Here is a 27933-nt window from a genome sequence, read left to right as displayed (position 1 = left end):
TAGAGCATTGTTTGATGCATTTATGCATGTTGTTAATATATAATCCTTTCTGCGTTGCAGGGAAGGAAGTGAGCTACATGTATATGAATACAGCAACTCTACATAACGGCACTAGCTTTGTGGAGTCACTTTTTGAAGAATTTGGTATGTACTGTGAGAAAGCCCAGCCAGTGCCACATGCCCAGATGTTCTCGCCTTCCCACACATCTGGCCCTCTTTGGGCCAACTTGGCTTAGAAGGTTACTAGTTCAGGCTCTGAACACATTTTGGATATTCTTCATTGGATATTCTTCAGTAGAAAACATGATTTTCTAAATTAATTTCTTTCCCTCTGTCTCCCTAATAATTCTCAAAGGGGCAAAACCATAACAAATTAAAGCAGGAACCATGACAAAATAGCAGTGTTTTACTCTTGAAGTGGAATGGGCCCTTCCATTCCTATGGGCTACTCTGAATTTGGATATACCTACAATCTCAATATAAATTTTCCTTGTAGATCTGCTATTAAGTAACTTGTGAATTTGTACTAAAATACTATAGAAATTAATTATGAAAACGTAATGAGTTGGATCCAGTGAATACTTCCACGAATGGAAGAATAGTTCACTCAAAGGAAGGAGGCCATTCTTGCTGATTTTCCTTCCTTGTGCAGTCCCCTGAGCCCCATGAAGCCTGTCCCAAGACTCCCTCAACCCTCAGGGACGTGTTTTGGGAAGTAAAGGGGCTGCAGGATCAGTGAAAATTGCCCCCTCCCCCTGGGTGAACAGAACTTCTTCCATTCATGAAAGTAGTAGTTGGGATTCAATTTGTTGGTTAGCAGTTTCAGTCATATATATTTCTATAGGAATTTGGCAGACTTAATGATAACGGAAATGTCAATATCAGTAATGTCTAAATCCAAATGTATTCCAAATGTCTCAGAGCCCAATCTTATGCATGCCTACTCAGAAGTAAGTCCCATTAGATTCAATGGGGCTTACTCCCAGGAAAGTGTGGATAGGATTTGGGCTGTAAATCAGTAATACAGCTATCTTGTAAATCTTCAAGTATTGTAAATCTTGTAAATCTTTCAAGTATGGTGACATCCAACATGAGCACTGTAGTCCCAGGTTGGATATCACCATAATGGCTTCACCCAGCCTATCATCTCCAGATTAAAAGCCAGAGTTGGGGTAAATCTGCACAATTATATTATCTTCATCCTAGAATGCTGTTCACTTCCCCCTGTCTTATGGTTTCTCCCAGAGAGAAGAGAACTGCCCCCCTTCTTGGGTACCCAAAAACTTCCTCCTCTCCCTGTCATTAATATTGGCTCAGAAGCAAGGGGCTAGACAAATTCAGTGCCCTGTACTCCCATGGACACAAACATTTAAATTGGGAATGTATCCAGGCAGTGTGTGAGAGAGAAGGCTGAAACATTAAACAAAAAAATGGGGGGGATTTCTGTGATGCAATAACAGCATTGCATTGTTAGGTTCCATGATTCAATCATTCAACATTTTACTACTAACTTCCCTCCAGATTGTGACTTGCGTGAACTTCAGGACATGCAAGAAGATGATGGGGATGCCAAAGAAGGCATAAGTTTGGAGCTTTCAAGGAGCCAGTCAGTTAAAAACGTAAGTTCAATCAAACCCCATTTCCACAGGCTCTGATACAGCTATGCTTAACTATGCTAGAACTTCCTAGGCATTTGGGGAAGCATCCAAAGTTATGCTAATACAACTGACGTGAGCATAATCCATCTTCCCTATATTCTTTACTGAAACCCCTGGGTGCCCTGAAAGTCGGTGGCCTGGCAGTGGCATAGATTGTGGTGGAGGTCTGCACAGAGGTGAAATAACTGAAAGCTGTGAGGCCAACTATAAGCAGTGACATGGTCTCTGGAGTGAACTAAACTTGGGGAACCTCTTAGGCTGCAATTTTATGTATACTTTTCTGACAATAAGTGCAAACAAATGTGATGTTGGCAACCTTCAGTCTCGAAAGACTATGTTATCGCACTCTGAATGGTGGTTCTGGAACAGCGTCTAGTGTGGCTGAAAAGGTCGATTCGGGAGTGACAATCCCTTCCACACCAGGAGCAAGTGCAGTCTGTCCCTGGTCTGTCTCCCTGGCTATGGGCCTTCCTTCTTTGCCTCTTTGCCTCAGACTGTTGGCCAAGTGTCTCTTCAAACTGCGAAAGGCCATGCTGCACAGCCTGCCTCCAAGCGGGCCGCTCAGAGGCCAGGGTTTTCCACTTGTTGAGGTCCACTCCTAAGGCCTTCAGATCCCTCTTGCAGATGTCCTTGTATCGCAGCTGTGGTCTACCTGTAGGGCGCTTTCCTTGCACGAGTTCTCCATAGAGGAGATCCTTTGGGATCCGGCCATCATCCATTCTCACGACATGACCGAGCCAACACAGGCGTCTCTGTTTCAGCAGTGCATACAAATACAATGACACTTATGGCCCAATCCTAGGGCCAGCTGTAATATTATAATGCTAGTTACGATGTCACAAAGACCCTATGGAGCCACCATTTGGGGTCTGTCATTTCAAATGATGGATAGCAGTGGCAACAGATTGTTCCTGCACCTGGTTCCTTGGGAGACAGCAGGTAAGCTGGGAGAGTGGGTGGAACAGGACATGTCAGGGGCAGGAGGAAATGTGTCCTGGTGTGCACGACCTGTGCTAGAATGCTATCCCCTTCCTTGTCTCCCAACATGCCCCCCTTTTTTCCTCTGACTTGCACCAGCCAAAGGGCTGTATCAAAGGACTGGTGCAGGTCCAAGGAGACCCACTGGTGATGCGGAGGATTATGGTGCGGTAAGGGAATATATTTTCCCTTACGTCTCCCAAGCCTCTCAATCTGCCTCTCTCCACCTTAGCCTGCATTGCATCCTGTTTTGGCATGGCTGCATGCTATGGCAGGGAAATGAATAGGACTGGGCTGATACTTCTGAGTAAATGTGCATAGGATGGCATTGTTAGATATGTACAGAGGCAGAAACAAACAGTGCCCTTCTGCTGAAAATGAGCAACGGCCATGGAATTGCTCAGCCACACTGATCCAGCAGTTGATTCTCAATCAGACATTGGGACAGAGGGAAACTGGCATAACCAAAATCCCTGTGGGTTTGTGAATTCTGAGGATTATTAAACACAGTGCTCTGTATCCAATTTCTTGTGGATTTTTCACATGCAGAGGCAAAGCAGCAGGTATCTGTGTTAAACCTCTCCCATTTTTCCATTCAGGTTTCTGGGGAGCCACCTCCACCACTACCGACCACTCCCCCTCCTGAAGATTATTATGAGGAAGCATTGCCACTGGGCCCGGGCAAAGCCCCTGAGTACATCACATCCCACAGTAAGTCTCACACTGGGGCCTGGAGAGAAACAGAGAACCAGCCAACTGTCTGGGTTTCGACACAGCTTTGTGTTCTGGCACTCCCATATCAGCCTAGGAAAACAAAGGTTCCTCCCAGGTGTCTGACAACTGACAGGCTTATAATTTGTAGGCCCCAGGGAGGGAAATGACATGGTGTGGGGGCTGTCATACTCCTTTTCTTGCTTCTTCCCCCTCCCCCATTCTCTCAGATGTCACCAGCAGTTGTTTGCTCAGACTTGCCTGGAAACATACCAGTAAAACCCTGAGCAGGAAGAATGCGAAGGGCCTGTCTCAGAACAATCTTTTTCTCAGCCCGCTTGATGAATTAGGGAAGGGCAGGAAAGTGAGCCTGACACCTGCTCCTGTTTCTCTTATCTGAATCAATGCAAAGTCCTGGTGACCCTCTTCAACAACGTCAAACCATGTGCCCAGGCTGTGAACAGAAAATTTGGAGATCACATGGTGAGGTGGGTGTTTGGTGGCATCAAACACTGTGAGCAACATCAGAATTGAATGAGGCCTGTCATCCAAGATCTTGCAAAAGGCCTCTTTCGTTAGCAAGGTCTGGAAGAAGACTAGTCAGGAAGGCTGTGAAGACGAGCTGGGGAACACAGACTTAGGCTCCAGGAAGTCAGTCTGGCATATGTTTTTTTGTTGTTGTTTTTTTAAACCACTATGAGATTCAGAAAAAGAGCCAGGCTAGAATGGTGTGCTTGTAAGCCCTGTGTTTGACGGAGGAGTCTGTGCTTTCTAGTAATGGCTGTAACCTTGTGGAAGTGTCAGGAAAGAAGTTAGGAAACGGAAAGCTTTCCCCAGACAGCCCCTGGGTTGAAATCCTTCTCCTGTGTGCTGTGGTGTCAGGTCACAATTTGGGAATGGGCAGTGGAGGAACTGGGAGAGGACTTTGCTGTTTGCTCTTATGAACAGTGTCCTTCCCTCTTCTCATTGCCTGCTACTCTTTAGCTTCATTTAGTAGCAAAAGCTTTCCCATGTGGTCACTCAAAATTGACATGGTAGCTCTAGGCTCTACTGTTGCTCACACTACCTTCCAACACTTTGTGCCACATTGAGAAGTCGCATATTGGAGACCTTTCTTTGCATAAAGTATCCTGTCTGTTTTCTGTTCAGATAGCTCCAGTCCTCCCAACTCAGTAGAGGATGGATATTATGAAGATGCAGACTGCAATTACCCTATCACCAGAATGAATGGAGAACAGAAAAACTCTTGTAGGTAGTACTGCAAGGAGATGTGTTGCATGCAGCCACAAGGCAGAATAGAATCCTTGGACTGTCAAGTACTGAGCTGATGAACCAGTGTATGGAGAAGAATGCAGGCAGCTGAAAGATACCTAAAAAAACCCCAAAAAACTAGACCACCATATCCCAGGAAACCTATATCCCTGTTATACTAAGAGCAGTGTATTGGCAGAGAATAGTAAATGAAGAGTGTTGAATTCTCTTGTCCTTACGTGCTGTAGTACATAAGGAAGCTCTTTGTTGGCCTGTGGTGGGCTATGGTAAGGGAACTTGCTCCGAAATGTGGGTTATGTAGACAGAGCTGCAGTTAACATGCATGTGATTGCCAAGTACCTTTTTCAATATATCTATTCCAAAACTGTTTTCTGTATCTGCAGCTTTGTGGTCTAGAAACTTGTTGCTTTAAAAAAAATTATAGCTGGGCATGTAGCAAGAATGCCTCAGGGTCTCTGTGTGGTCAATGGACCATATGTTTTCACCACTCACTCTTAAGAGCATTGATCAATAAAAACAAACCCAGATGTGACTTCCAGCAGAGCTCCACTGTGTTGGCATCTCTGTCATGTTTTTTTAAGGGGTTAGACAATAGCATAGGCCTTTCTCACATCCGTATAAAAATTAAGCCAGAGTTTATCTTAAATTTATAGGAATGTAGAGAATGGTTGCGGTTCTTCTGAGTTTTGAATGACAGAAATAGTTTGAACTAGTATATTTACTTTACCCAGAATCTTATTTTCTTTTAACTGGAACATAACCAAGAAGCTGCTATAACAATTTTATCATTTTGTCACTTCAACCCAGAGCTTATAAAAAAAAAAAAAATGAAGTATTGAGACATGATAGCAAATGTTATGCCTATTTCATTCTAGTTGAGCAGAATTTATATGTCCAAATTGCTTCTCTATAAAGAAAATTAGTGAAAATGTGCCCATAGCTTTTATCTCTCCAGTTGTAACCCTGCAGATTCTAGTCAGATATTTTCGATACTGAGATCCCCAAAGCCAGTTCAGAAGCTGAAGGAGTGAGTTCTACACAGTAACTGGAACTTAGTCTGCAAGAATCACAGGTGTACTTGGAAAGGAAACTAAAGGAAATGCAACAGCATGTGTTTCAGAAACCACCCTGAGTCCCCTGTCTTCCAGAATTCTGATATCACACACACACTTATGCAGAACTAAGAGAAAGAGGCTCTTGAGTAGAGAGGTAGAGAGGTGATGGCAGGGGCATCCTGGGTGACTAGGGTCTTGTGCTTTCTTCTAGACAATGATTCTGATGCAATGAGCAGCTCCTATGAGTCTTACGATGAAGAGGAGGAGGATAGCAAAGGCCAGAGATTAACACACCAGTGGCCATCAGAGGAAGCTTCCATGAACCTGGTGAAGGACTGTAGAATTTGCGCTTTCCTGCTGCGCAAGAAGCGCTTTGGGCAGTGGGCTAAGCAGCTGACTGTCATCAAGGACAACAAGCTCTTGGTGAGTTGATAGCTTGTGGAGGATGTATAGGAGAACAGGAAATGTTTCAGAGAAGGAAGTAGGAACATCCTGCTAATGACTCAAAGACATCTTGGGATCAGTCTCTTTTGGTTATGTGTGCGTAGCTGGAAAAGGCTCTCTCTACTGGGGGATAATTGTGACCGTTGCCTATTTTAGAAGGAGGGATCTCGGGTGGGAGTCATTAATAAGCCACAGGTACAGGATTCTCCACTTGAAGTTCATCCATCAAAGTGTATTCATGAGTTGGAGAAAGATGGAGGGGGGATGCTTAACACTTTGTGTGCCTGCCAGCTTTGTATCCCCAGTTCTATGCACTTACAAATACAAAAATGCATTTAGAACTATGCAGAGTGCTATTTAGAGCAAGGAATGGGTAGGAAAGGATTCATCACTGCTGTTTCTTTGGTCCTGTCGCCTTTCCAGAAAAGGTTTTTGCTGTTCTTAAAAAAGTGCTATTGGGGTAACAGTATATGGATCAACATGCTCAATCCTATTCAACTTTCCAGCACTGACATAGCTGTGCCCGTGTGGTGTGCATTGCATCCTGCAATGGGCAGGCAGTCAAGGGGGTCTCCTCAAGGTAAGGTCATGTTTGTTACCTTACCTTGGGGCTGAATTGTGGCTAGGCCAGTGCTAGAAAGTTGGTTAGGATTGCACGCTGTGTGTAACATCTAGTTTGACCCCAAGTTAAAAATTTGAGTCTAGTAAAAATTGAGCATTTGGGTACTTTGTTTTCATGGTAGACATTTCTGGTATTAAGGCTATGGATCTGATTGATTGGTACAATTAGTTCCTCTCGCTTTTCCTCCTCTACAGCCTTCCCCAACCCCACGCAATATATTCCTGCTTGTTCTTTCAGGCCTGGAATGGTAAAGGAAACATCTGACTCTGAATGACCCCCTAATTTCTTCTTTCAAATGCAGTGCTACAAGAGCTCCAAGCACAGGCAGCCACATCTTGAGGTGCCCCTGAGTGTTTGCAGTGTTGTCTATGTGCCAAAGGATGGGCGTCGCAAGAAGCATGAGCTGCGTTTCTCGCTGCCAGGGGCTGAGGCCCTGGTGTTGGCTGTGCAGAGCAAAGAGCAGGCAGAGGAGTGGCTGAAGGTACCTCTCTCAACCTCTGTGGAGCTTGGTTTCCTCCCCATACTCCTCATTCCCTTCCTGTTCTGTGGCATATCTTCCTTATAGCCCTCCTTTCAAAACATATACCCTTCTTGCACACAACTCTGCCCCTCTGATAACTTTTGGAGATGGGGAAAAGAATGGCTGGGTCCCTAGGGAAAGGCATGGTTATCTCTCTGGTGGGGAGGAGTTTTTCCTCACTACTCTTATCATGCCTTCTCTGGCTGTAGCACCAGCTGTGGAGAGAAATAGCTAGCAGCAGGGCAGACCCCTACGACCCCCCTCCCTTTCCGATAGTCTGGAATGGCAGGGGAGGAGCTGTTTGCTTACCACCCCCCACTCTTTCCTGCTTTTGTTCTAAAGTCCTGCAGTTTCTGTAGGAAGCTCTACAGAATGAAGTCACCAACTCAGGCAGATGGCAGTGCCTGGGAAAGGTGGAATTTATGTAGGAGTTGCTGGCGTTGCCTTTTTCTTTTCTCCTGGGAGGGTCAGCTACTCCTGCCGATCCCCGACTTGGGAGTGGCAGTGTTTTGTTAACCGCTTCAGCTTTGACACCGACTTGCTGTGTTCCTCTTTGGCTCTCTCCTCCCTTCCTCATCCATCTCCCACAGTCTGTTGCAACACAGAGTGTCCTGACTATGGAGTGCTATTTTCTCTTGAGAATGTGAGACCTGTCTGCTTAGTCTGATGAAGGTACAAAATGTGTATTCCTATGAGGGGCTGGTTTCTCCTCATCCTTTTAAAAATTTGCACATGTTGGGGCCAAACCAGAAGTGACAGGCCTGTCATTCACACGTCTATCCTGTTCACATATAAAGCAGTAGTTAGGTGTTACTGGCAGGGAGCAAGGAATGGAGAAAAATGCCTAAGCAACAACAGGGTGAAGGGAGAGAAGGCTTGAGAGTTTAGTGCCTTTTTCTTGTGCACTTTTTTTAGACCATCTTTTACTAGAATGACTTCTCTCTCTCTCTCTCTCTCTCTCTCTCTCTCTCTCTCTCTCTCATATATATATATATATATATGTAAACAGGGAAGACTTGAGAAAAGAAACTCAAATATACCACCCCCCACATATACTTCTGTCCTTTTGCTCAAAATAGCTGTTTCAAGGGGGAAAGTGATAGGTGGTCACTCTGCCAAGCAAACGTGGTCTCTCTTTTAGGAAAACAAAAACAAAAAACACCTGTCACTCTGACTTCAAACACAGATTTACATGAATACATTATTGTTTCAGTTAAGAATGGGTTACCTAAGGTGCACTGTTTGAGTCGATGCAGAAGGATAGATGATGGGACCCTCTGGGAGTTAGATCTCTGATAACTGTGTGTTTTGGGGTAGTTCAGTTTTATACCTGATTCGGTGGATTAGTGTTCTTTATAGTTGGTAACTCTAGTTGAATACGATGGATTAGGAAGGAATGTAAGGATGCATTTGTGTGAATGACTCTTGCCTTGAAATCCTTTTGAACAAAAGGCGATTCTATTTTGGGAGGTAAAAGACTTCAGTGTCATGAGAGTTCAGACAAAGATTCATCTAGTCTAGCATTCTGTTTTTAACTATGGCCAGCAGACTTCTGGGAAGCTCACACACAGAACTTGAAAGCAACAAACTTTCTGTACTCCTTATGTATCCTCCTGTGAATCAAACACAGGGATTTTCTTTCTGTCCACCAGGAGAGAGGCTCTTCAAAAAAGAACTAGCTGTGGGCTGACCAGGAGGCATCTTCCACTTCCTCCCAGGGTCCAGTCTTTTCCTACCTTTTCTCTTCCATGAATGGACCCAGGTCATACTGTTTTCAAATAAGGAGGTTCCGTTTAGCCACCATGCATAATAGTTATTAATAGAGATACTCACTCTGAGTTTATTACTTTTCAAAAATCATCTAAGCTAGTGGCCATTGCCTGGTTATGTGGCGGTGACATATAATTCAAACAGCAAGCAGATGCTAGTTGCTAAAACAAATGCAGTGGTAGCTCTCTACTTACTCAGAACCTGCCATACATGGTGCTTTGTGAGATCTAGAGAAAAAGGATGATTACTTGCTCCAGTTTAGCTCTGTGGCAAAAACAGGACTGATGTGGCATGGTGGCTTTTTAAAACGTCTTGTCTCTCTGAAACACTTTCCCAGGGTCCTATAATGACATGTCTCCTTAGGGTTTATGCTTGGGTTTGGGTGAGTGAGCTGGAAGAAACCTAATGGAATGTCTTATCAGGTTCCATTTGGTAGGAAGAAATTCTTAGTGCAAAGACTGAAGAGAATTCATGTGCTCTTTGGTTTAATGCTTTGATTTCTCTCTTGGCAGAACAAGTATACTTTGGCTTGTGTATGATCCCTGGCATTTTAAAACTGCACTTCCACCCTGTGTTCTTTTGTTTATATCTTTCCGTTCTTGTCCTTACTACATATTTCTGCCTCTCCGAACTCCCACCCTCTTGGCTTAGGATGAAACTCTTCAGGTCCTCCCATTCTTAGAATGCGAAATGCTTTGTTGGCGTTGATGCATAGACACCCTGTTGTGTTGGATAAATCCAACTCACATCTCAGAAATCACCCTTCTGTAACAAAATACCTGAACAAATATCCTAAATCAACTATGTTCTGAGGGCTGAAGAAAACAGAGTGTGAACGTGACAGGGCATAGGGAGTGGGTGTACAGTACGGAAGAAATGAAGGAGAGGATGCTGTTCTATTCCTTCAGTTCTCACTGGAATCTCCTCAGAAAACTTGTGTCAACATCCTCTGCTGGTTGGCAACCTTCAGTCTCGAAAGACTATGGTGTAAGCCTACAGCACCCAGTACTCCCAGGTGGTCTCCCATCCAAGTACTAACCAGGCCTGACCCTGCTTAGCTTCCAAGATCAGATGAGATCGGGCTCTGCTGAAATGTTGCAAAAGTTGGGGAGGGAGAGAGAGAGAGAGAGAGTGCACAAATAATTGGTATCTGGCCAGTAGATGTTAATGGACCTCTGTGATTTCTCTTTACTGCTGTGACAAAATCCTAAAATTGCTTTATTTAAACCAGAGCTGAACAATGTCTGGTTTTTTAGGGGCTACTATATTCTTCTTACAGCAGTCCAGGGTCTGGATGTGTACTTTGTTGTGCAAATTGATCTTCTTATGAACTTCATAAAGTTAGCTAATAGTTTCACATTATGGGTCATTTGTCCTCAGGCCTAACTGGCAGCGCATACAAAATCCCAAAGATTTGGGTGTGGACTAGCACTACAACTTAAGCATGTTTTACTTTTCCTTACAAAAGAAACTACAGGCATGCCCTTATATCTGCAGAGGTTCTATTCTGGAGTGGGGAGAGGACGGAGTGGGGGGGAGAACTGGGATGGGACCAGAGAAGCCCTGCTCTGTCAGATCCAATGCTAGTGTTGGGCTGTACCTGGAGGAAGGGGAAGAATGCCCCCGGAGAGGGTGTGGGGGTACCCCGCAGACCCGATCTGCGGTTAACTGAAGCACCAGCTACAGGCCTCTCCCCCTCCCCCGGCCCATATAGGCAAAAATTTCACTTAAAACAGTCCCTTGATTTAAAATTTGCAGGCTTCACCAGGGCTAGATTTGGCCCTGTGGACCCATTTGACTGTCTCTGCTTTAAGGGATAGAAAATTTATTGATTCAATTTTTTTATCCTGCATTTTACCCAGAAGGGCACCCAAGGCCACAACAAATTAAAAATACATATACAATAAAATACATAAACTATAAAATACACATTGAAAACCAGCTAGCAGCAAATGGCAGCATAAAAACCATCCATCATGAAAACACTGGATACATTAATTAAAATCAGCATGCACCAGTCTGTAACCAGCATATCCTTAAAAACCGTACAGGGGTCTAAAGGCTCTTTGAAATGAAAACATCTCCAGGCCTTGCCAGAAGACCAATAAGGAGGGAGCTGTTCTCAGCTCAGAATCTTTTCTGGACAGTCTTGCAAGAGTAGAGAATAAGACATCACTGTTATCAATCCTTCTAGAAGGTGCTGAAGGCACATTCCTGCCTGTGAAGACATTGCAGGATGGTCTGAGACAACATCAACAGCCATTCCTTGTAGGAATTATCTGCTGCTTTAATTGCTTGTGTGGTTTTTAATTATTTCCTTCCTTCCTTGCTGTATTTCTATCCCGCCTTTCTCCCTGAAGGGAGACCCAAGGTGGCATACAACACCTTGCAGAAATGCAAAAACATAAAATCACAATTAAAAACACAAATTAAAACCTTTCATGATAATTTTTTTATTGTGTTTTTGTAGTGATGTTTTATTGCTCTCATACCAGTGTTATTGTTTTGGTATTTCTCTACTTTGGATTGCATTTGCAGAGAGGTGGAATAAAAATTAAAATGAGTCTCAGTGGCCTTGATTATAGCTGAGCGGCATCAGGGTTTCCACTGCTCTGGAACTCAGCACTTTCTCACCCTTTATCATAGGTGATAAAGGAAGTGAGCTGTCCTAATGGAGGAGGACCTAATGGAACAGAAGTCTCTTTATCTCCTATGCTCACCTGCAAGGTGGACCACGACAAGGTGACCTTTTTGTTTGATTCTCTCTTACTGATGCTACTCTGAGGGATTTGGCCAATGGGTTGTGAGTCCAGTGACAGAGCCACATTTAGGCTACAATATATGAATTCATTATAGGAAAGAAGGTGCAAAAGGAGAGGCCCGGCTCCAACTCCTGCACATTGCTTTGTTGGGGAGTGAGGCACAGTCTTCCTTTGGATGGCATGAACATGGGGCCCTGGATTGGGTCACAAACTGCAGCACTGCCATAGTGTGGAGATGCCTGGCATCTGTCCAATGTATCTTCTCAAAGTAAAAGTAATTGTGAACCAGTTTTGATATTGGCCAGGATTGTGTCTCTCAGTAATGCCATTGTGTCATTGAAGGTTATAAGTAATTGGGGTGGAGAGTGGGTAATAGGAAGATAAGTACTAGCTAAATATACTTAATAATAACTATTGAACCTGTCTTCTTCTCTTCCTCCTCCTCTGCATAGAGGTCATCTCAGGACAAGCAGACATCTGACTCTGATAGTGTGGCAACCACAGAGAACTGCTCATCCCTCACTCGGAGGGAAGCCCATGAGCAAGGTGAGTCCCCAGCACTTCTCTGCTTCTCTAGGAAGCAGAAATTGCTTTGGTTGAGTTGGCAGGAAATGTGGCACCGCAAAATAAAAACTGCTTCCTTCTGGAACTGTCCCTTTTCACTCCCCCCAGATGCAATAGCAGTTGTACCAGAATTGGCAATCCTCTTGTTCTGCACTCAGTCATGGTTTGCATCTTGGTGTTCACAAAAGTTGTGTCACAGAAGTACAGAGCACCCTGTGTCCAGATCTGCCCTGTACTGCCATTGTCACCAGCCTATTCATGGTATTCCAGGCCATCAGTGACTTTAATGAATCTCTGCTCCTTGTTGGAACGGGTAACAAACATGCTGATTTGAAGCGACCCTCTTTCTTCTCCTAGGGAAAGGCAAAAAGAGTGGCTTAGCAGAACTGAAAGGCTCTGTAAGTCGAGCAGCTGGAAGGAAAATCACCAGGATAATCAGTTTCTCCAAGAAGAAGCCATCCCCTGAGGACACTCAAACATCCTCTACAGAGGAAGACATCCCTTGCTGTGGTTTGTACTGGGATGCGGGAGGCAAAGCTTAGTAAAAGAGAAAACCATTCATTTTATAAGAGGCCCCTGCTGGACTTCCTTGTCCTACCCCTCCCCTTGCACCACATGTTGGGGGGGAGAGGAGAGAGAGAGAGAACTGTGGAAGCACTTCTTCAAAGCTGATCATTGTACCCTTTTTAGGGCCCAGTCCTATCCAACTTTTGCAGCACTGATGCAGCCATGCCAATGGGGCATGTGCTGCATCCTGCAGTGGGGGGGGGGGGGGTGCATCACAGAGGCTTCTTCGAAGTAAGAGAATGTTTGTTCCCTTATCTCAGGGCTGCATTGTGGCTGCATTGGCGCTGGAATGTTGGTTAGGACTGGGCCTTTAGTGGACCGGTGACAACCCTTTTTTCATCATAGCTCAAAAGAGTCTCCTTAAAAGCATTTCTTTCTACAATATGCTGACAATAAGCCTTTCCCTCTGCTGCTACCAACATATTCTGTATAGTTAGACCCAAATGTCTGACAGTACTGTCATCTTTTTCTTACTTAATTGTGTAAAGCAATCAATTTCTGGCAAAGATGGAGTGATGCTGGAACACCTAATTGATCTTGAAAAGCTACCCAAATATCTCATTGATCATGGATAATCTTGGCTCCGAGGATCTGGTCTTCTGCCTTAGCTAAGTTCAACACTGTCTGGTTCCCTTAGGAGACAACCTTTAGATTTTTTCTTTCTTCCTGTGATACGATGGTCTTTGGTTGTTCAGAAACTTTTCATCCCCCAACAGGCTACTTGAACGTTCTTGTTAACCAGTGCTGGAAAGAACGCTGGTGTCGTTTAAAAGGAAACACTCTCTATTTCCATAAGGACCGCACTGATTTAAGAACACATGTGAATGCCATTGTCCTCCGGGGTTGTGAGGTGGCACCAGGACTGGGCCCCAAGCATCCCTTTGCTTTCCGCATCCTTCGCAATGGACAAGAGGTTTCGGCCTTGGAGGTGAGTAGTTTTCTGGATTCAGGTAGCTCTGTCAAAGAATGCCTCTGTTGCTTTGCTTAAACTTAGGAAGATAGGGCTGATAATTTTTGGAATCCTGCAAAATGTTGACTATGTGGACTTCCAGCTCAATCCTGAGCTGCCCTGAGTGCCCAGGCTCGACGGCACTGAAAAGGGCTGCTGCCGAATCCTGCGCCTCCCGCGCTACCGCGGGAGGCTCCTCAGGAGAAGGGGATGTTTGTCCCCTTCCACCGAGTAAGGTAAGCAGCCCCACAATGGGGCTACTCACTTTATTGCCAACCAAAAGGTTGGCTGTAGAGTAAAGGCGCTTGTGTAGGGCACGCAGCCCTCCACGAGCACACTCCGCTCCATGGATCCTCTTCGCACCTGCCCCCGGCACACCTCCCGTCCGCTCCTTGGCACGTCTCCCCCATGCCCCGGGAGACCACCAAGCCGCGGGAGCTGGGCAACTTCCCGGCGTTAGTCCAGCTCCGGCCAGCACTCGGCTAGCACCGGCGGGAGCCCAGCAGTAAGCCCCGCAAACATGGCTTATGGCACGTTTGCAACTGTGGCCGGTGGCACAGAGCCATGCCGCCAACCACAGGATTGGGCTCTTCATTGACTTTGGATATGAAATTGAATACAGTTGGCCCTTGGTATCCACAGGGAATCCATTCCCGGATTCCCCAAGGATACAGATATCCACAGATAATGGAATCCATGGGGAGAGTCTCAAGGATCTTCCTGACATGACTGGATATACCTTCTGGACACCTCTGGGAGGTCTTCTGAGGCCCGGGGAGGCTGTGAGCTTCCAAAACAGGAAGTGCCCTCTAGACACCTCCAGGAGGCTTTCTGAGGCTCAGGGCAACTGAGCACAATCTCCCCAAATCTCAAAACACCTTCCAGATGCAACCGTAAGGCACTTCTGGTCGTGTCCAGGAGGTCCTTGAGGTTCTCCAGACCTCAGGTGAGGTCAGCACCTGAGTTGAGTCAAATCTGCAGATGTTGAATCCACAGATAAGGAGTGCCAGCTGCAGTGGTGCCTTAAATACTGGAAGAACATTAATAAGCCCTTCTAGTGTATGAGACACCACATCCAACTATACAGAGCAATGCCAGCCACAACAAAAACATTCAATGAAGCAAGAGTAATTACAGAGCTGGGCCATCCTAATGAACTGTGTTTGAGAATCAGATGTTCTCCTTAACACTGACACTTCCATGCTGATAATTCATAGCATTAGTCATACTAGAAATAATTTCTTTTCATAATCTTGGCAGAATTAACACCTTCATGTTCCTTCTTTCATACAGTACGGGGGGGAGGGGAACAACCTTAGATGTGTGAGAAATTCCTCTTGTCCAGGGTGACCAGATGCATTGGAGGACAGAGTGCCTATACCTTTAACCGTTGCATAGAAGAGGGAATTTTGGCAGGTGCAGCTTTTAAAGCCCTTCCTAACTGAGCTGCACCTGACAAAATTCTCTCTTCTATACAATGGATAAAGGCATAAGCACTCTGTCCTCCCTTGTATCTGGTCACCCTGCCTCTTGCCTAGCTTCACCGTTTATGTATGCAGTATAACTTCACCTGAATATTAATGTAATCCAGATAGATAGATATTTGAGTCTCTTAACAGCACATGCAGAAAGTCACTGGATTTGATAAACCAAAGGATCGCACAACAGTCCAAAATAGAGACTGAGGCTGCAATCCTATCCATACTTTCTTGGGAGTAAGTCTCATTGAACACAGTGGAACTTACTTCTAAATAGATGTGCCTGGGATTGGGCTGTGAGTTGGGTATGTGGCAAAACAATTGTTATTTTGCCACCTGCTCATCTTGAATTTTGAATGTATTAGGGGGAAAACTGGGACTTCATGCATATGATGAAAGAAATAGCATGACTGTTTTCATTATTTGATGCCCAAATGCAGCCTGGGCACCATCAACCCACATGACAAACAGTTTTTCAGGGTCCTACAGATCAACATCTTGGCCAAATATTTTTCCTTCTGAAAATTTGCCTGGACTTGATGAGAATGGCTCAGAGCAATATGGATACCAAGGCCCTCTCTGTTCAGAATCTAGCCCATTGCCAGTTTATTTAGGGAAACTTCCCTTGCATCGCTGTGTGTGACTTGCACAGAGGATACCTTGAATATTCCTGTGGCATGTGGTACAGCTGTAAATTTGGGAGGCAGGATGTTTGGGGTTAAGGGACAATGGCAGCTGTGAAGATGTGTCCTTGACTATGTTTACTTGTGGGAGGAGGGTTTCCTTAATTGCTACCCAGTGAAATATATGTTTCTTTTTTCACTTTTAACTATTGCCTTACCCCTTAGGCAAGCAGCTATGAAGATCTGGGGCGCTGGCTTGGGCTTCTGCTAGTTGAAACTGGATCCCAGACAACACCAGAGGCCTTGCATTATGACTATGTGGATGTGGAGAAAATAGCCAACATAATCAATGCTGTGAGACACTCCTACATGTAAGGACCTCTTCTGCTCGCAGTCTGTGATTACAGCTGGGAACACTCTACCTCCACCTCCTTGTAGTTGTCTGCCTGATACTCACCTTGTTGCTGATTGAGTCACTGATAATTAAACTTTCTGTTGACTCATCTACCCTGGTAAAGATCACTAACAGCTCAATCCTAAACTTCACTAAGTGGCTGCTGCACTGTCACTAGCCATTGCAAAAACACCATAAAGCATTTTTGAGGACTTGGAAGGAGTGCTGGCAGGACAGACTGCACTGTCCTACCAGGGCTGAATCTGGAGCAGATAACAACTGCTCCATGCAGCACAGGGTTGAGAGGAGGACTAGGATGGGGTATTTCTGGGTGGAGGAGGGCAAGGAGGGGGTGGATCAGGCTCAGGTGGGGTGTGGGAAGCCATAAGCTGCTTTACGTATCCTGTATCCTATGCAGTGGTGTAACTAATGATCATGTAGCCCAGTGCTAAGCTCAACATGTTGCCCCGGAAGTGATGTCACAACCAGAAGTGACATCATGCCCAGACTTTTAAAAAAGTGAAAATTGGGAGGAACCACCTCCTCTCCACCCATTTACTCGTCACCTACTTGCTCCACTACCTCCCCTCAGTCAGTGGCATAGCTAAGACATCTATCTGCTACCTGGGGTCAAAGAAGATTTGTAGCCCCCCCCATACAAAATCCAATTTAATTAGGTATATAAATAAAAAGTGTACCTCTGATTGGTTCAAGTGTGCTGGGGTGAAGAGGGATGGTTATTCTCCCCCTGCTAAATATAAGAGAGGCACCACTTGAAGAAGTATCTTTTTACCTAGTTTGCAGGGGTAACTGTTTTATGATGCATGGAAAAGCAAGCTGACTCATATTAATACCTTATTGGTTTCATGCTGTATCACAATAATATGTCATTGCAACATGTCTGTAACATAATAATATGTCATTGGCTCTCAGAACAATCAGTCTCACAGGTCAGTTTTGAGTTAAGAAAATTCACTTTTTGTTCCATAAGACAGTGGTGTTTTCATTTTCTGGCCATAACTTTTAACAGAATACAGATATTCCAATGCAGTTTATTTCATTGTATTCTGCATCAAATTACCTTTCCAATGATATATAACATGATGGTATTATTCATACATACCAAGATTTTCACAATTTTGGTCACTAGTGTCAAGCTCAGCTTGTTGCCCCCCTAAACCCCCGGTACCCCTTTAGCTACGCCACTGATCCTATGCCCCCTTCCCAAGTCATTTTTCTCACACTTGTGCCAGCTATTTAACTGTAGCAGATCCAAGTAGCCCCATTAGTTAGGCTGGTCTTTACTCGAGGGAAGGGGAGAAATGTTCCCTTACCCTGAGTAGATCTCCAACCTGCTCCTAACTAACATAGGTTACGCCGTACGGTGCTTGGCCCCACTGCACCTGTGATACTTAGGATTGGGCTGCCCAAGAGATTTTCTGTATTCTCTAAAATTTAATAGGCCCAAAGTAACAGCCAGCTTAATTTGTATTCAAAAGGTGGAATAAAGGCTGTGACAGGCAGGCCTGCATTTATAACTTGTGATTTATGATGTGGGTATAAGTGTGGTGATATAGTGTCAATCTAGACTTCTCAAAGTATTCTATGATGTATGATCAAGAAAATGATTCACTGAATTCCTCTTAGCTTACATAACCTGTTTTGTGCACATAGAAACGATGGCAAAGTGATGTTTCAAAATCTTTCTGTGGCAAGAAAAGGGCATTTGTGTTTTTTTCAGATTTTAGTTAGTGATTTAAAAGAAGTGAAGAATAAATATTCCTAATTTTATGATCTTATACATGTTATCCCTGGGCCATTTTATACATTACACAACAGCAAACCCAGATTTGCCACAGAGTGGGCATTCAATAGGGGGTCTTAGTCAATCCTTTCTCCCTGATCAATGCACATTCACACTTTACATTTTGGATGTGTGCAACATATTGGGTATACACCTAGAAAACTAAATGTGAGAAACACCCCAAGAATCAGAGCACAAGTTTGTGGCTCAGCAAATTAGGCCCACCACTGTGCCTTGGTTCTTCCTTTTCTGGGAACCAAATCTTCTGCACTTTCCAGAACCCTGAGTTTGCATAGAAGGATATCAGGGCAATTATACTAAGAAAGTAGTAGTAAAGGACTATGTGTTTGGATTCATCTTGATAGTGCAGAGGGTGATCAGGGAGCTCAATGGTTCTTACCTGCAAGGATTTTTATTGGAAAAACCATGCTAGAAGAGTTAAGACTCTTTTTCTGTTTCTCTGCCTCTTCAGGTGGGCCAGCTCGTCCCTTGAGAACCAGACAGACTCTTCCCGGGTGTTATATGACGATGTTCCCTATGAGAAGGTGGAGGTAAAAAACCAACAACCCAAAGGCCATAATCCTATATAATTCTTTGTTTCTCCGCCTTACCCTATGCTGCTCTGCTCCCACATACTTAGCAATTAGGGAGCCCCTCTCAGGCAGAGGGCACCTGGCTCAGTCACTTCTCAAGCAGCTATGCCACCCAAGAAGGAAATGAACTCAGCTCACACCCACCAGGTTGTCCTTCACAATATTCTCTGAAAGCTCCATTCTTTCATTACTTTCTATTTCTCGTTTGCAGTTGGAAAAGTCAGGGCGATCCACAGGATCCCAGGTGAAACGCCATGGCTCTTCTTGCAGTGAAAAGTCACGCCGGGTCGATCCACAAGTCAAAGTCAAGCGCCATGCATCGAGTAGGTTTGGATACAGTCCAGTCATTGAGTACTTGTTTGGACTCCCAGTTGGGGGAAGGGAGTCCCATAAGGGAGGGAGTCCTGGGGGGCAGGTTATGGCTGGAGCTCCCTTTCTTAAAGAGCTATTCACAGATTCTTAAGGCAACACAGAATTTGCTCTCTGCTCTGCAGCTGCACCTACCGAATATATCCCAGATCCTGCTTGTATATTATCTGCAGGGGCAACATCTCAAATGGGTCTGCTCAGTCATGTTTCAAGGGCCCACATTCCTAAGAGGACCCATACCTGCACCTGGCCATGCATCACCTATCCCCAGTGACGGGTCCACTGCTGCCATAGTCACCCTATCACTTTACAAGTTCCCCATGGCTTAGGAGATGGAGGGACAGAGCATTCTTCTCCTGTGCCATTTTAAAGTTCCTGGTTTTCTCCCCCCCCCCCCCCGACATAACACAGGGAAGCAGTGGCAGTAGCAGGTAGAGTTCTCCTTCATGCTGCCACTTTAGGATGGGCTGAACCCATGTTGGATTTCTCTGCTAGTTTATACTCTCTAGAGATTGTTCTGCAACAGCACCACTTAAGTTCCCATAACTTTTTCCCCCCACAAGCAGTTCTCTAGTGGCTGTAAATTTTAATTATACTGATCCATCCTAAATCAATTTTACAAGAATGCTAAGCTTTGCTAGAAATCTAGCAGCTCCATTTCATAATTGTGTGGTATTGCTCCCAGAAGCCACTTCTCCTTTGCCAACAGGACAACGCAGCAGTTCCAGAACTATAATTAATCTATGGGCAGCAATACAAAGGCTATGTTAGGAGTGCTGGTGGGTTAGTTCCTAAGTGGGTTTGATCTGAGCATGCAAGCTATCGTTTCTGGCTGGCATTGTGCCTTCTGAGCTTGTTCTGCCTCGGCTCAAGGCCTGTATTTAAACATCTCTGCTGTTGAAGTGGAGTTTGCAGGTGCCACCTGGATTCCTAACACAGGACTGCTCCTGTTTTCTTTCTCTGTGTGTGTGCACAGATGCCAATCAGTATAAGTATGGAAAGAACCGGGCTGAGGAAGATGCCAGGAGATTCCTGACTGAGAAGGACAAACTGGAGAAGGAAAAAGCATCCATTCGGAATGAGCTCATTACTCTGCGTAAGGAGAAGCGAGAGCTCCGGGAGGCCATGAAAAACAGCACAGGTGTGTCCCTACTGACAGGGAGAGGAAGTTCCCCTTTCTGCCAAGTCCGTAACTTCCTTGCTCTCTCACCCAGACCCCACCCGCATCCCAGCCACTCTGCAAGGTATCTCTAATCAGACTTGTAGTCACTTGCAGCACATGTTGTGTGAATTGGCACTGAGCCTGCATGGTCTCTGCTAAAGAACTTGGAACCTGCCCCTTCTTAGATGCACCTGCCCTTTCCCTACAGCACCCCTCCATTAGAAGCAAAAGGAGGACTCCATTATTTCTAAAGACAGACTATAGTCAAGGCTGAGCTATGAGAAATGTTCTGGCTGAATGTTTGCCCTCAGCACTGTCACAGCCACTGTTTGGCTTTGCATTGCACTCCTTAGTTCAACACCTACTCTTAGCCTCCTATCTACCTAATAACTGCTACCTACAAAACTCATTTATTTCTGCTCAGCACTGCCAAATCAGCATAGCTCAAAATTGGTCCTAGAAAGTGTCACAGGCTTCCTTCACTGATTAAAGATCAATAGCACCATCTACTGGAAGGATATCATCTTCTGTGAAAATGTACAGTACATGCATCTTTTTCTGAAAGCAGGAAAACTGCCCTAGTGCTTTCTTTCCACTCTAGATAATAAGCAGACTTGTTGCAGTTCATGAGCACAGAAAGAGGCCTAAACTCTCTAAAACAGTGATTCCAAAACCTGCCTGATTTATAATGTGTGGCGATAATGGTGATTGGGCAGCAGTACTCCTCCCCAAGTAACAGCTTGTTTAACCTTTGATGCACATAGTCTTCTAATCTCTTCTATGAGTTTCACAAACCCCCCAAAAAGGGTTCATGACCCACTGATGTGTCCTGGACCCACAGCTTGAGAACCCTGCTCTATAACATCTGCCCAATTTCTTTTTCTCACCCCTCTCAATGTTAGGGGAAAGCAGCATTCACTACAACTTCCCATTGCATTTGCAAAAACCCTCAATTGTTCTTCTCCTTGTGCTTCTACTCTCAGTCTAGAGCCATATAGTAGTTTGTGGCTGGCTTTGTTTCAAGTATATGTGTTGGAACTCAGTGGCGTAGCTAGCGGGGCAGTGGCGGTCCGCCCTGGGTACCACCCTTGGGGGGGGGTGTAACACCACAAATGACCCAACATCGCTAACTTCGCAAAGGTTAGGTGTAACCCCATCATGCCATGTACCATTGGATGCAGAATTTCCAGCAGAATGCAATGCAACAAACCAGATTGAAATATCTCCTTTCCATCAAAAGTTATTGCCAAAAAACCAGAAACAAAAAATGCATTGAACCCTATGGAAAATGAAACTGAACCATATCACGCGTTTACTCATGAGTAGGTGAACGTGCCCTAGTTAATAATTAACTATTAACAATTAATTAATTAAGTCATATGGGGTGACAAATTTGTGGGTCCCGAGTGTCAAATGACCTAGCTACACCTCTGTTGGGACTAGGAAAGGACCTGAAAGAGCTGGAGCATCGTGTGGCAGCCCTGGAGGAGCAGTGCAAAGCGAACGAGGCCCGGCGGGTGGACCTGGAGCTCAAGCTGACGGAGGTGAAAGACAGGCTGAAACAGTCCCTGGCAGGAGGACCAGCTCTGGGGCTCACTGTGACCAGCAAAGCGGAAAACAAGGTAAGGAAAGAGCTACATTTAGGAAAGACAGGCCTAAATGCAAGTCAAATTCAAGGAAATGATTTTTCCTCTGCATACAAAGAAAAAAATGTAAACAGCTGTGAAAATTACAAAGGAGTCTCAGCTGTAGCCTTATTCTCACATAATCCCCCTATATGTTTACTGAACCTGGTGATGGAGTGGGACTGCACCTTTTGGCCCCATTCTTTGGAGCCAACACATTCGCTAATCACGATCCCCCTGCTGTAAATTTGACTTTCATGAGAAAGGGGTTCCATGTGAACAGGGACACTGGATGATCAGGGTTTCCACTCCCATACTGTACACAGGTAGGGTCCTCTCCCATGGAAATCAAATGCCTGGTCATTGGGAGAGCCTGGCTAGAAGGTGCTTTGGCATTAGAGGTGGGACCAGAGGTGGGACATGGTCTCACCCCCATTCAATGGGTGAGCACAAGGACAATTATATGAAAAGAGGTCTAATTTCTTGCAATTTTTATCTATTAGATTTGTAAATCTAGGTATCTCCCAAAGTCTCTCAACGCTTTTTTCTCCTTCTTGCAGGAGACTGCAAGCCAACCAAACGGAAATCCCTCAGAGCACTTGGTCCCAGTTAACTGTGCAGCAGAAATGAGGAAGCGAAGCCCTTCCCTCCTCCCTGCTAAGAAGGGGAATGTGCTTCAGAAGGCCAAGGTACAACCTAAGCTAATGTCAGCAGTGCTTTCCCCTCTAGCTTACCGGCTCCCCAAATCTTCACTGCCCCTCTACTACCTAATGCAATGGTTCCCAAACTGTGCTCTGTGGCACCTGAAGGTAGTATGATGAACTCACAGGGACACCTTGAGATGTCCCCAGTGGCCTTCCCTGCTTCCCCAGATGCTGCTATCTTGGTCTGTGTAAGATCATTTGCTTATAGAATGATATAGGTTCAGAGATCTGCCAACGGCAGGCATTCACCAATTTTGCCATAGTGAGCAAATCTGAAGGCATATTTAATATTTCCTGAAAAACTATTATCCAAATAACCCAGAAGAATAACTAATGGAGCAAAATTGCAAAGTCTGTTTTGTAACTTGCAGAGCATTAAGGATAGTAGTTCTGTTCCCAAACACATGGAATTCAATCTAGGATGCTTTCACTAGGGATGAAGAGTGCTGTTTTGATCTCATGAGTGTTTTAGACTGAGCTTGTCAATGTGGCAGATGCAGTATATGTAAAGCAAAGTATTCTAACATTCCAGTGATAGGGCCTATATAAAATGTCTGCCTGGTTGGAATGGTCTGGTGAATATACATGGTTTTTATGAACATCTAGTTTCAGAAGGTTACACACTTTCAGTGGTGCATTGCCATTTTTGTTGCACGGCAATGTAGCACCATTAAAATATTTGCCTAGAGGCTGCAGAATCTCCCACACTAGAAAATGGCAGGATAAAAAAAGTGGTAGAACGGTTGTTTTTTTTAGGACAAAACTAAATGTAACTTTAATCTTGTCATTGACCCTGGCATGCTTGCCTTTTATAGTGCTATAAATGTAGGATAGCATATCGTGAGAATAGCATTTATACTATCTTTTTAGGACAAAACCAGATGTAACTTTAATCATTTCACTGACCTTGAAATGCTTGCTTCCCCCCACCCCATAAAAAGCATGTGCAGAGGGTCTCCTTCTGGAGACTTTACCCCTGGCTGCACCACAACAGTCCCAGTCCAGATTAACCCCCTTCCCCCACATGCTGCTAGTCCTGGGAAAAAAATCTTCCATTGGAGATGATGTGGATGGAGGGGGACTGTGTGTGTGTGTGTGTGTGTGTGTGGTGGAGAATCTGAATTGGGACAATGACAAGAGGTAAGGTTTTAAAAAAACCTACTTCCCCTCCCAGTTTTCATCTAGATAGGGTCCTGTATGTGATATTTACAAGAGAAAACAAATAAACAAACATGCCTGGGTCAATGACATGATTGACATCATAGTTTGGTTTTAAGAGCATTTGAAATATTATTTTTATAAATTTTTATCCCACTCTTCTGCTCCTATTGCTCTGAGAGAGAAGATAATAGTATTAAAAATATAACTTTTCAGCATGCAGGGATGAAAGTTTAAACAAACTTTGAGCAGCTTCAATTATTTTTTCCTACCTTAAAACAAATATTCAACACAAGTGGGTACTGAAAAGAGCAGATCCATTCCACACATAGGGGCAATTCCCCCCCCTCCCACCTTCCTCCAAAAAATAGCCAATTAAATATACCACTTTCAGCAGAAACCAATTACCACCTAACATGGTTTTGCTCTACCCCAGCCCATAAGACCAACCATTAACCATCCCTGGGGCCTGACAGCCTCACCCTTGTGTAACCTGTGAAGAGCCAGCACTCAAAGGGGTGATGTACAGTGTAAAATTTGACCACAAATGATGCCAAGTGTGATATCTTGGCAGAAACAAAGGAGATTCAAAAGGCAATGTGCACACCCCCCTGTGAGAGTGCACTAAGACATTTCAGAACACCATCAAAAAGGAAATGTACAGTACAAAGTTTACCTTTGCTATCTTTCTAGTGCCTCATCTCCACACTAGATCCATGCACTTCACCCTTCTGTGAAGCTTCATCCACGCTCAAAAAAACAACAACCTTGTATTCAAGACTCAGTTGCCTCTTCCTATGTGTCACATTCAGGTTTGTATCTCCTTTGCAACGCAGCAGCCCTTAACACTGTTCTCTTTCCGTCTTTCTAGGAATGGGAAATGAAAAAAACATAAACATGAGTCATGGACCTTCATCTCTGAGGATTCCTCTCACACCTTGGGACACATCAGGGAAAGGCTAAAGCAATGCAAAAGTCTTTAATCCCTCGAGGAAACTGCAGTTGGATGAACTTGATTCTTCTGCAGTGAGAGGCACCCACTGGCTAGTGAAAGAAAGATTAACAAGCAGATTAACCTTCGCACACTAGTGTGGGTGCAATGGGGAGGGAGGGAGTGTGGGGAGCAGGGTGGGGAAGGGAATCCTTTCCAGGATTTGTTTTTAAATGTGTGTCCTCACAATACTCCTCCTGGAGTGGCCGAAGAGGAGCGCCTCAAACAGGTCTGGCATGTCAGCTCCCTGGACTGATGGTAATTAAGGCCCAGGGATGTGGGTATTTTTGGTCCAATGGGGAGAGATGATGAGATGGTTCAGATGTCCTCATTTGGTCATGTTGGCCAAAGACCTTGAGCAAATCACCAGCTTCGTTGCTGCAGCTTCTCTCACATTATAAGCAAGGTAAGCAAGGAAAGGGAAGCATGATGCAGAAGCACCTTGTGATCAGGCCCCTCCAAAGGTGCTATTTACTGCTCACGATACTGTCAGCCTGTGTTGGTGTCCTGCTTTCCGCCAAAGCAGATCAGGACAGCCATTGCAAAACCAAGCTGTTGACTTCGGTCACTGACAAGGGCGCAACAACATGCCCAACAGGGAGATGATATTGTCAGCATTGTGTTTTATTCTAAATCTCAGGACTGTCAGTATTTAACTGTGTTAGGAGTACTCCGTTGCCTTTCATTGTCTCTGTCATTCTGTCATTTAAAGTTTCTCAAAGTGTCAGATAAGAACAACTATAGTGGGGCATCCATATTCCCCTCCCCCCAGGACAGCCTATAGTTCTCCTGTTTTAAGTGCTGTAGCAGTCCACTCACCTCTCCTTTCTGCTGTATAACAGAGCCTAACTCCCACTTGCAGTGACAGGTGCCAGAGGAGGGGGCACAGATGAACTCATGCAGCAAGAGAAATGGCTTCTGCCAAATGTGACCCTGCTCCAGAGCTATTTTTAAAAAGGACACTGTTTCTGATTAACTGGACAGCCTTTGAAGGTCCCCCCCCCCCCAATAAATTACTGGAAGCCTCTGTGTGTACTTGTTAAATGACAAAAGACATTATGCTCCCATCTCTGGTAAAGGTGTGGGTACATAGGAAACAGATTCTTGCAATGCATGGACTCCAGCTGCTTTCATAAGTATCTGGTCAGTTTCAAGCCTGCTGGATACCTGGAACATAGAAAATATAAGACCTGACAGAGGCCTAGAGAGGAAGCCCTGAGGTGCAACTTAAATGCCTGCAGTTGTCCTCCTGCTGTGCTATTCCAACAGACCAGAAGCTATATCGACCTACTTTTCATTATAGGGGAAGTGAGTGGGATGCTTGTCTCTTTCTGGATGCATAGGATGGAATACGTTTATTTAAGAATTGTCTGCACTTTAAGATCTGGATCCTCTCCCTTTGCTTCCCTGATTAAAGATGATCTTTGTACAGAACCATGTGTGGTGGTGGTCTAGATTTTTGTGAGGTTTTTTACAACTTGTGCTAGTAGATGCATCTAGCTGGAGTTCTACATACACACCTACTTATGAAAAAGGCTGCACACATATATTAGCAATGGGGGGGTCAGGGATGGGTGGAATCCTCTGCATAAACATCTGTAGGAGTGCACAACTCCAGTGGCTCAAGCATGAGGCCGATTTTCCCATGAAGTCTGTGCTTATACAAAATGCAAAAAACATTATTACTTTCACAATGGCCCAAAATGAGGACATGATAGTTTCTGGCTTCCAGGTTAATGCTGTTCTCTATAGCCAGGGTGGCCAGGCCAGAAGCTTTGTCATTTGTAGGGACCAACTCTTTCATCTTATGTGTTACTTACAAACAAATTCCATTGGTTTTGATTCAACCTACTGTTAGTGTCTGGGCTAAGAGGGCTAATGCTGTAACCCTGTGGGCTGCTGTGCCAGCAGGCAAGGGACAAGAAACTCTGTGCAATTGCGCTGTGATAATTTATAGCATTGTGTCTCCATACAGGTCTCCTTATTTTTACTATAAGTATAGAAAACAAATACATTAAGTACAAACCCTTGTTAATACAACCAAAAGGTTAGATTTGAATAGCCTAATGAATAAAGCAAAACAATATCAATCCCATCAAGATATGAGAGTTATGAGATCACCAAAAAGTGTGACAAAGAAAATCCCAATCAAGTTATATGAGTTAAATTTTTTTATCTTCAGACTACAGTGCAAATCTAAATTCCATAGTTCCCACCATAAAGCTGGGTTTAAATTGATTGAAAGACGCACAGAGATTCTTATAAATTCGGCTGATACACAAAATTTAAGATAACAATGAAGCAGAACAAAATGTTACAGTCTTCCAAGGTACAAATGTATTCATTATTATAGAAGAAATTTACACAGGACTGCTCTCCATCTTGATACTTTTTTGAAAATGCTGTAAGTTCCATTTTTTTCCCCATAAATTGGTCTCCCAATTCATTACATTTAGTGTAAATCAGCTTCAACGGATCTGCTAAGTGAGATACTTTTATTACTCCAAAATAGTCAAAGGAAACTTGACATTGGTTCCCAACCCCCTTCCTGCAACCAAGGCCTAGGTGAGGAGGGTAAAGGGGGTAATTTGTACCTGGGGCCGGGGTCAAAAAGGGGGCCCAGGAGCCAAAGGTGGGGGCCCAGAATTTTCCTGGGCTATTCTATCTTCCCCCTCCGACTGGGGCGTGTACGGCACAGGTCGTGCGGGCAGGCGGGCCTTCTCGTGGCCAGTCTCCGGAGCACGTCTGGCTCTCGCTGTGTGTCCCTCACTTGGGGGACGGGCTGCGAGGGGGCGAAGAGCGCAGAGCCCGCGTGGCCTGCCGCAGGCGGGGACGCCTCCTGGAGGCTGCTGTCCTGCTTGGGGGCGGGAGGGGGGCTCCTTTGCGGGGAGGGGGAGAGTCACAAAGGGGTCTGGGGGAGGGGCAGGGGGGGCATCCTCCGCCCCCGCCGACGTCAGGCTTAGCCCGGCTAAGCGGCGCTGCGGAGAGCCACAGCTGGAGCTGTGCAGCAGTGACGTCAGGGGAACCCCGTGACGCCACGGCGGAGCTAAGGGGCGGCCCAGAGCTCCGGAACCCCGAGGCTGCCCCTTTTGCCCCCTTGAGTCCCGCAGTCCCGGGGCTCACGGTCCGCGGAGGGAGGGCAGACCCTACAGGCGCTCCG

General features: G+C 45.0%; 1 protein-coding gene and 1 long non-coding RNA gene across 2 annotated transcripts in view; one reads left to right on the top strand and one right to left on the bottom strand.

Moving 5' to 3' along the window:
- The window catches only part of AFAP1L1 (actin filament associated protein 1 like 1), an 84537-nt gene extending 58330 nt beyond the window's left edge, over window positions 1-26207 (top strand). Inside the window, exons 3-19 of the mRNA XM_066614868.1 lie at window positions 61-144; window positions 1522-1619; window positions 3236-3347; window positions 4497-4595; window positions 5886-6097; window positions 7042-7221; window positions 11677-11772; window positions 12245-12338; window positions 12714-12866; window positions 13640-13851; window positions 16199-16344; window positions 18644-18722; window positions 18976-19087; window positions 20110-20274; window positions 21739-21917; window positions 22481-22609; window positions 24654-26207. Of these exons, the coding sequence (XP_066470965.1) occupies window positions 61-144; window positions 1522-1619; window positions 3236-3347; window positions 4497-4595; window positions 5886-6097; window positions 7042-7221; window positions 11677-11772; window positions 12245-12338; window positions 12714-12866; window positions 13640-13851; window positions 16199-16344; window positions 18644-18722; window positions 18976-19087; window positions 20110-20274; window positions 21739-21917; window positions 22481-22609; window positions 24654-24677 (2174 nt within the window). The 3' untranslated portion in view covers window positions 24678-26207. The remainder of the gene's footprint in view (window positions 1-60; window positions 145-1521; window positions 1620-3235; window positions 3348-4496; window positions 4596-5885; window positions 6098-7041; window positions 7222-11676; window positions 11773-12244; window positions 12339-12713; window positions 12867-13639; window positions 13852-16198; window positions 16345-18643; window positions 18723-18975; window positions 19088-20109; window positions 20275-21738; window positions 21918-22480; window positions 22610-24653) is intronic.
- The window catches only part of LOC136640053 (uncharacterized), a 30869-nt gene extending 3352 nt beyond the window's left edge, over window positions 1-27517 (bottom strand). The window contains exons 1-2 of the long non-coding RNA XR_010793753.1: window positions 27368-27517; window positions 24459-24649 (exon numbers count right to left, since the gene is read on the bottom strand). This is a non-coding gene — a long non-coding RNA (uncharacterized lncRNA). The remainder of the gene's footprint in view (window positions 1-24458; window positions 24650-27367) is intronic.
- Between the last annotated feature and the right edge of the window lie 416 nt (window positions 27518-27933).

This window comes from Tiliqua scincoides, chromosome 2, assembly GCF_035046505.1.
Source record: "Tiliqua scincoides isolate rTilSci1 chromosome 2, rTilSci1.hap2, whole genome shotgun sequence".
Taxonomy (NCBI): Eukaryota; Metazoa; Chordata; class Lepidosauria; order Squamata; family Scincidae; genus Tiliqua; species Tiliqua scincoides.
Note: the sequence above shows the minus strand (reverse complement) of the source record. Positions and strands in the feature narration are given on the sequence as shown.